This window comes from Branchiostoma belcheri, unplaced genomic scaffold (assembly GCF_001625305.1).
Source record: "Branchiostoma belcheri isolate BF01 breed outbred unplaced genomic scaffold, Haploidv18h27 scaffold3, whole genome shotgun sequence".
Classification (NCBI taxonomy): Eukaryota; Metazoa; Chordata; class Leptocardii; order Amphioxiformes; family Branchiostomatidae; genus Branchiostoma; species Branchiostoma belcheri.
Window position 1 is genome coordinate 8,822,197 of NW_017803909.1, and position 9,098 is coordinate 8,831,294.

At 44.6% G+C, this 9,098-nt stretch overlaps 2 protein-coding genes across 2 annotated transcripts in view; both read left to right on the forward strand.

The window, feature by feature from the left end:
- Positions 1-1,873, forward strand: part of LOC109473437 (protein-glutamine gamma-glutamyltransferase K-like) — a 16,253-nt gene extending 14,380 nt beyond the window's left edge. Inside the window, exons 15-16 of the mRNA XM_019773297.1 lie at positions 401-537; positions 1,407-1,873. Of these exons, the coding sequence (XP_019628856.1) occupies positions 401-537; positions 1,407-1,551 (282 nt within the window). The 3' untranslated portion in view covers positions 1,552-1,873. The remainder of the gene's footprint in view (positions 1-400; positions 538-1,406) is intronic.
- A 2,637-nt stretch (positions 1,874-4,510) lies between these two features.
- Positions 4,511-9,098, forward strand: part of LOC109473438 (protein-glutamine gamma-glutamyltransferase K-like) — a 14,247-nt gene continuing 9,659 nt past the window's right edge. The window contains exons 1-7 of the mRNA XM_019773298.1: positions 4,511-4,514; positions 5,385-5,570; positions 5,972-6,081; positions 7,013-7,151; positions 8,262-8,380; positions 8,573-8,680; positions 8,806-8,980. Coding sequence (XP_019628857.1) covers positions 4,511-4,514; positions 5,385-5,570; positions 5,972-6,081; positions 7,013-7,151; positions 8,262-8,380; positions 8,573-8,680; positions 8,806-8,980 — 841 coding nt within the window. The remainder of the gene's footprint in view (positions 4,515-5,384; positions 5,571-5,971; positions 6,082-7,012; positions 7,152-8,261; positions 8,381-8,572; positions 8,681-8,805; positions 8,981-9,098) is intronic.

Consider the following 9,098-nt stretch of genomic DNA (forward strand, 5'->3'; position numbering starts at 1 on the left):
GAATTGCCCTGAGGAAGGTGACAGACGGTCACCGAAACGTCGGCTGAATAAAAGACTTGGTCGTGTAAAAAGAGTCTCTTCACTCCGTGTCTTACTAACCTGATGATATTCACGGAAAAACACGCTTGTGCATGGTTCAACACACGATAAGGGTGTTGTAGATGTCGGGGGGGGGGGGTCGATGGTTTGCTTTAGTCACGGTGTAAGGATGGGGAAATTGCTGTGATGTGTACGTATATCCTTTTTATGTCGTAACTATCCTTTTGCAATTTCCCATTGAATACGAAATGCCGATCTAATATCATGAGCAAACCGACTCATGTGCATGCACACGCGTTGGTTGAAACTGACATGACATCTTTTTAAAAAATATCTTCTTGTTGGCGCTGTGCATGTGCAGGCTCCATCGGAGATGACAGTGGGGCAGCCGCAGCGGGTGACAGTGGAGTTCACTAACCCGTTCGACGTGAAGCTGAAGGAGGCTGTGTTCCGTATCGAGGGCCCCGGGCTGAAGAGGCCCAAAACCATTCCCCATCCGTAAGTTTGTTAACAGTATTGTCTTAGATTTCTTAGCAGGAACTCACCTTATCTTGAAAGAGTTCATCTGTGTTGGTAGAAGTCATTATGAAGCAAGTTTAAACTGTAATTTCCAACACAAGAAAATGGACTCACCCAAATTTTCGACTGTACAACTCCAGTCTTTGTCAAGGAATGAACAATCCACCGCAGATAACACACGTGATTCCGTGAGCAGTGGATCATAGGTTGCAGAAAGTCTGTGGCGCCCCCCCCGTCTCTGTTGAAGGATGGTTGTAATGCCCTGATGTAGATGGCCTCAGAACCGGACTTCTTTGCACGAGGGATTAAAGAGGCTATCTACATCAGGGCTTTACAACCATCCCTCAACAGAGACGGGGGGCGCCACAGACTTTCTGCAACCTATGATCCACTGCTCACGGAGTCACGTGTGTTACCACACAGACGCCGCTTTAACAAATGTTCGTACAGCACGATGTGTGAATATTTGTCTCCCGATTGTCAGATAAGCTTTACCTTCTGTTGAATCGATATCGCAAATTCTGACTTTGGTCACAAATCCTCAAGTCTTGATCCTGAAACATTATTGATGTTCTTTGTAGGCAAATGCCTTCTTGTATCAAAGCCACGAGGTTACGGTTTACAATATGCATATTTGGAACGCCATAGTCTCTCCTACAACTCATTGTTTGAGATATCGACTGCCAAATACCACCACTATGTATTGTTTTGTTTGAATTGTTACGGTAATATATGCTATCATAAACAGCATCAAAATGTAGCTTTGTACTTTACGGCTGCCAGTAATGCTGTTGTTGATATAAATAAATAAATAAACAAAGCAATAAACGCCATTTTCCTCTCCTTAGCGCCATCGGACCCGGGAAGACAGTGACTGTGGTGGAAACTGTGACGCCCGTGAAGGCCGGAAAGAAGACCATCGTGGCCTCCTTCACGTCCGACAAGCTGCAGCAGGTCACCGGGGAACAGGAAGTCGTGGTGAAGCAGGCCTAGTGGTGAAGCAGGGATAGTGGCTCTGTCCCTGGCCATTAGTGATGTTTCAGCATCAACCGAGAGAAATGATGATTTTCACACTTCCCATAATGCATAGTGCAGGTCACGGATATGACGTAAGAAGCGGATAGACTACAAACAGAACTGACATGATGGCATTTCAGTAGATATCCAGTTCTTCTTCTTCTTTCGTTTGGCATAGTTATTACTCTTCGTCATATATGTAGGCAAGTTGTTTACAAGCCTATATAGCTCACAGTCTCCAAAATGATGAATACCCAGTTGAATTTCAGCGTTAGGCGTTAGTCGAAAGTGACTTACCCACTGAGAACTATCATGGCGCCGTGTCCAACACTAGGCATTATGGGAAGTGTGAAAATCATTAATGGCCGTTTGGCCATTCGGCAACTTTTTTCTGTGAAAACTGAGCCACCAATATTTTTTCAGACAAATTTTCAACGGAGCTTAGCATAGTTTTTGCATATTTCGTATTTTTAAAGTAGGGACTGATAAGGTAAGATAATGGTGTGTTATAATATGACAATGACTGGTCGGGTATATCGATGGTGTAATATGATAAATGCAGCGATATTTAATTATCATAAGGCATGGTTTGCAACAGTATAATATATGTAATAGATTCAGTTACCTCAATACTGTACTTAGAAAACCCAGATGTGCTAATCTCTGGGACAGCAATTATTAGTAACGCTTACATTATACGATAATTTCAACAATGTTGATCTAACAACAATTTATTAAAGGTTGTTGCTATTTGGTGTCGCTACACGATGTCCACACTCTGTTTTGTGTGCCCAATCTCGTCCATTCCTAAACATAGCAAATGTCGTACAGAAATATTTTAGGCTTATATAGATAGTCTTACCAAAAATTACCAAACCAATTAAATTTGCAACTGCAGTACACCAACAGGGCACCAACTCAGAATAAAGAGGTCCTGGGTTCGAGTCCTGACATGCCACCAATCTTTTGCCCTTGGAAAAGGCACTTTACACGGCTTTCCCCACTAGACTCTGAAAATGAGTATTGCCTGCCCAGTATTCGGTTTAATGTGTGGGACACAACACCAGCAACAGCTGCCTCTGTTCCTCGTGTATTGCACTTGCAATTTCAATATATTAAATCAAATCAAATCAAATCAAACCAGGGCAAGAAATTAATATACGACTGCAGCATACCAAGACAGCAAACACATTTACCAACCGACCGACCAACGAACCAACGAAGGAACGAACCAACGAAGGAACGAACCAACCAACCAGCCAACCAACCGACCGACCGACCGACCGACCGACCGACCGACCGACCGACCAAACAAACAAACAAACAAACAAACAAACAAACAAACAAACAAACAACTAAACCATGACCTAGATAGTGGTACAGAAGTCATACTATATAAAATGCGTTCTTTCTTTTCCTTTAAGAGCGCATCAGCTGTCTTATCATTTATCTTATCAGACCTGCGGTGACATTCAAGACTAACCAGTTTCGCAAGTCGCCCACTAGCTATCCTCAAGGCCTGAGAACAATAGGAGTCAGCCCCTGCACGTACAGGGTCGTCTCAGTCGTCCGCACACCTCCACACGGGAAGCACCATGGCGAGTAGACCCTATGGCTTCGGCTCCGGCCGCGTCAGCAGGCCCTACTCAATGTTTCCGATGATTATAGTGAGACCACCTTGGGAACCGCCGCCGTTTTTTCCGCCGCTTGTGCCGCCGGGACCGGTGCCGTTGCCGCCCGAAGAGCCACCGCCCCCTAAACGTAAGTTCATGATCACGTAAGGTGTCTTTTTCCACGGAATGAGTATTTGTTGAAACTTTGGAGTAGAATTTCACATTGTTTCTTTACTTCCGCGTGTGGTAGCGTGGAATATCTAAAGTTGTGAAACAACGTTGTCTTAAGCTTGGGGCATGAAACCTTGGGTTCGAGGTGGGGTGGACGCCACGTCCCAGATTTTTTCAGTAACGCCCGTGGCTACGTCTGGTGTCGTCTCAATCTTTTAGTCTGCATAAATATGTAATAAATTCCCGTCAGAACTTCGTTTCAGAAGTTCAGAACAACAAGGGGTGAAATATCGAACACAGGCACAACCTAGAAACCTTTGACTAGAGAAGTTTTGTCTAGCTTATAAGAAACGTTGGGGCCATGGTCTTACAGCTCGTTAATTTTACTGTGCCGAATTAGTCACGGGTAAGTTCCATCAGGAATTCTATATTAAAGGTTATGGATAGTTCAGTTCGTCACAACTCACGTGCAAAACTAATTTTCCTGTTGTAACGATATTTGTTCGTAGTCTCGTGAACCAGACATGTAGACTGTCTGGCCTGTATCACATTGAAAAGTCGAGCCAGAAAAGTTACGGTTGGATAAGCAAATGTCTTCGTGGAAACATATTAAAGGTAATTATATTAGCAATTTTTGTTCATTGGATCGTTACGTTATGGCCAGATCACCATAATAGCTTGTCGATTTAACTAACCAGATGCATCTAAACGAGTAATGTTATTTGTTGTTTTCGACAACATTTGATGTTTTTTTGAAACGATAATATTCACAAAGTGTTTAGCCATGCATGTTGTGATGTTGTCTGACATGTTTTGACATGTTTACCCCTTGTTAAGTTTCTTGACACGTATCTTGTCATGCAAGCTTACTCTGAAATACACATGTCATGTAAAGACCCAATAGTCTAGTTAAAGTCACCAACTGAGGGCCGCTCCATGATTCAACACTCTTTTCCGAGAAATTCATTCAATCATCAAAATAAATGATAGAATTCACCAACATTTACACAACACAGTTTTGTAACGAATGCCACGCCCCCCGTCTAGTGCTTGCCATACCCTGAGGCCTAAGGCCGAACCCTGAGCCCTATTATTAAAGGCTTTCTTCAGTCGTGAGGGCACTGAGGTGTTAGTGATGTTGCACAGCGGAAATGGGTAACGCCAGCCGGATATGGAGGTTTGGAATGGTCCATTTTACGGAATAGTGTACTGTGACACTTGTGGTTATTTTTTGATTTGGCCCTCTATCGAGGTCAACGGAACTGCAGCCGCCTTACCCTGGAATACAAACAAGGAAATCTTCACAATCCAAATCATACGGTGTACAAGCCGATACCTTTCTATACCACACAGCGCAGTTTACACATGGCTAACTCTCACATAAGTCGCTCTAGCCAGGATTCAAAAGTTTGTCTGTACTACTTTCTATACCCGCGTCATAGACCCCGCCCCCCCCATAAATACTGTGTTCTCGGGCCTTAAAATGTAGTCACGTGGCCGAGAGGTTATAGGTCAGCACAGGCCACTTGACTTGACGAGGGTGTTGTATTCATGACTTTCACACTTCCCATAATGCATAGTAAAGATCACGGATATGACGTATGACCACTTCTCCCCCTTCCTCGATGTAATATTTCCGAAAAACTGGTCAACTATATTGTTTTGAATTATTTATCTAGTATAAAGCGCATGCCATAATAGCATCTTTGTTGGAAATAGAGAAAATGACGTACCTTCTATCGTTCTACCTTCTCTCCTACTCGCACGGTCGCATTACGTGTATCCGCTTCTTACGTCATATCCGTGATCTTTACTAGGTATTATGGGAAGTGTGAAAATCATGAATGATACCCACTTGGTCCTACACTGAAAGCCATTATGGAAGCTAGGAGAATGTGAGGGGGTATCATGACGAGCCTCGTTTTCGTGCAAGAACACGTACGTTCGCGCTGTACTCTCGCGGGACCACTTTTCAAAATGGCCGCGGAGATTGGAATTACCGATATTCTGCTGAATCTCACACAGCTGCCGACCGTCCGCTGGTGCTGGTGGACCTCCTCTTCCACAAGGACGAGAACGGGCCCGCGCACCACACCGCGGAGTATCTGGAGAACGTCGTCGTGAGGCGCGGCCAGTCGTTCTCCGTGGGACTGCTGTTCGACAGGGACGTCGATCTGGAGAAGGACAAGCTGCTGATAGAGTTCCAGTATGGTCAGTATTATGAGATTCTCATTTAGGAAAGAAATCCAAATGCTAGCATTATTATCTGCTCGCTACAGACAAATGGAAAGACTGCAATATAGCTTCTAGAAATTCCTAACTTTTAGAAATGTCACTACAAAATGAACAAGTGTAACAGTCATATCCCATACTACTTTAGTAGTTAAGTCATCTAAATTTTTGTACTGAAATAAAAGTTGCCATCGTGACTATCTATCTTTATGCAATCATTGTGCAATGATTACTGATGGCGTCTCTAATGCGATTTCTTATACAGTAAAGATTCCAGCTTCCTGGTAATGTTAAAAGAGCAAACATGTACCTCTATTGCCAACAAGTCATGATCTTCATCGAGAACTAGTGGACTAAACGGTTTGCATGTGCATCTTCAGGCAACAACCCTCTGCCGAACAAAGGAACCATGTTACGGCTGCCTGTTGGAGACGCCAAGAAAGGCCAGTGGAGTGCCACGGTCGAAAAGGCAGAAGGCCGGAACGTTAAGGTGAAGATTATAAAAAACTATTTTACACAGAAGGAAGCACCATGATATACGCTAACACTTTGACCATGGGACACTGAGTAAAGAGACTCTTTTTACACAACCAAGTCTTTTATTCAGACGACGTTTCGGTGACCGTCTTTCACCTTCCTCTGGGCAATTCTGACTGGTTCACATTGCACTGCAGCACATGTGTCGCTGCTACAGATGCATTACCAAATATACAATATTTACACATCTACAAATTTTGTACATTTGGGAATGCATCTGTACTGCTGTAGCAGCGATACCTGTGCTGCAGTGGAATGTGAACCAGTCAGAATTGCCTTGAGGAAGGTGAAAGACGGTCACCGATACGTCGTCTGAATAAAAGACTTGGTTGTGTAAAAAGAGTCTCTTTACTCAGTGTCTTAGCAACCTGATGAAACTATTCACGGATGCCAACCATGTTCTAGAGAAGGCATGGAGACCATGGTCGGCTATGTGCCACAGGACTTTATTTGGAAGACTACTGATGACCACATTACTCAATATTCACTCAGGGTTGGACAAGTTTTCAAAAATCCACTTGCCCTATTGGGCAAGTAAATGGACATCTCCACTTGCCCGAACTAACTTTTCACTTGCCCAACATAAACGACATTTTTATATGCATTTTCACTACCAGCAAGAAAACTATTTTCATTTTAGAGTTATCAAAATAAGGTGGTTTGAGACTGAATATAATATCATTATGGCCAAATCATGAGTAATTTTGCTCCAAACACCATTGCGGGTATACTTTGCATCCCAAAAATTTACTTTCCCAATCGGGCAAGTACAGGGGGATATTCACTTGCCCGAACTGTACTTTTACTTGCCCTGGGCAAGTGGGCAATGGGACTTGTCCAACCCTGCAATGTCATTGGTTTCACGTTGTATCTGTTCCCTACAGGTGAACATCACGCCACTTGCTGATGCCATTGTCGGCAGGTATCACGTGGTGGTTGAGGCGGAGTTGGCTGGAGAGAAGTCCCGCAGCTTGAGAGTCAACACTCGCAACGTCGTCGTCCTCTTCAACCCCTGGTGCAAAGGTTAGGCCACTATTCAAAGGCCATTTTTTTACCGTTGGGTCCTAAAAACTGGATTTGCATGACTTATAATTGGGATATCATCATCATCGGTCGACCGTATTGGTCGGGGTTATACCGCCTCTTACGAGGTGACATTATGACCCTTTCGTTAGCTTAATACAAGACGGGGTTCGCCACGCCTCCGTCCGGGTGATGATGTAATCACCATGTGTGGTGATGTAATCACCATGTGGCTGATACGGAACAGAGGTTCGCCAGGCCTCCATTCGGGTGATTTGAAGTGAATCACCAACTCCATACAGTAGTGTTTGTACCATCGCACACCGGGGCATGCCCCTACTCTTTTTCGAAAGGTTTGGTGGGATCTTTAACGTGCGTGGGGTGTGGCTCTCCCCAAACACGGGACCTCCATTTAACGTCCTATCCGAGGGACGTCCCTAGCCGAAGCTAGGTACTCATTTTCACCTGAGTGAAGTGAGCAAAGTCGTGTAAAGTGCCTTTCCCAAGGGCACAAAATCGGTGACAAGGTGGGGTTCGAACCCACGACCTCTGGGGTGTGAGCCGAACGCGCTACCGATTGCGCCACACGACGAATTGGGATATAATCCATGAAAATAATGATTTGAACGAAATCTATCAAAGATATCTTACTGACATACTTCTTTATCCATTGAATTCGTTATCCATGAAACAACTAATGAAAATTTTCGGCGCTCAAAAGTCATTCAACGATGGCCATCACAGTGGAAGAGGGAGGGGGGAGGGGTAAGGGCACGGTCACATTTCCAAGCCGGGGCCCGGCCAGGTTGTTTGCGTAAACGAAAAATAAACAACTTGTATAAAGAGTATACACAAATAGTGCTCATGGTTAGTTTTCTAAAACTTTTTTTATGTGTTTTGCTGTCTTATATCATAATTTTTGACTGCCAGTCGGGCCCCGGGTTGGGAAATGTGACCGCGCCTTAACAGGATCACTAACTGACCTCAAGTATACCACTACTACGAGAATGAAAGCTACAAAATTTAATCTTGTACGACAGATGTATTATTTATTACGATGGCAGCAGATGAGAAAATGAAAGCACAAAATACAAATGTATACATTTCCAGATGATCTGACGTACCTGGATGACAACGCCAAGCTTGAGGAGTATGTTCTGAATGAGTATGGGTACCAGTACTTCGGTAGCCGGTACAGCATTGGAAACCGTGGATGGAACTTTGGACAGGTGAAGTTGCTTTGTCAAATAAAACGAAATTCTCCATTTCATTCTCTTTCCCTTCCTTTCATATTGTGTATGGCGATATTTCAGAAAGGAACTCTAAAGTTGTGTACATTTGTACATCGAACAGCAATGGTCAAATGAAGGCGGTGAACTCTAGTTGCCTGATCCATGTTGTTGAAAATTGTTCACACACAGTTTGAACCCGGCATCCCCGAGGTCGTTCTACTGCTGCTGGAGAAGTCAGGACTCTCTGCCAATGCACGAAGGAGCGCGGTGAACGTCAGCAGGGCCATGTCGAAAATGGTAAGTTGTTTTTCCTGATCGAATCGAGAATCTGTCGTATTTGTTGCTTGATTGAAGCTTTTGTAGAATATCTAAGAGCTGTGTCCTTCTGTGTATGAGGCGCGTGTCATCTCTCAATGGTGCAGGTCAATAGTGCGGATGATAACGGCGTCCTGATGGGCAACTGGTCCAACGACTATTCCTTTGGGACCCCGCCCACTGCCTGGAACGGTAGCGTGGACATCCTGCTGCAGTGGGGCACTGAGCGCCGGCCGGTGCGGTACGGGCAGTGCTGGGTCTTCTCCGGTGTCCTGACTACAGGTACGTACTACCCTGGATGCCAAACTCGTTTCGCGCCGCTAGCTGTTCCCTTCGGCAGCCAAGAGCCCTTCGCCCGCCTGTCTAAAATTACCGCTACGGGGAGGAGACTAGCCCCGGG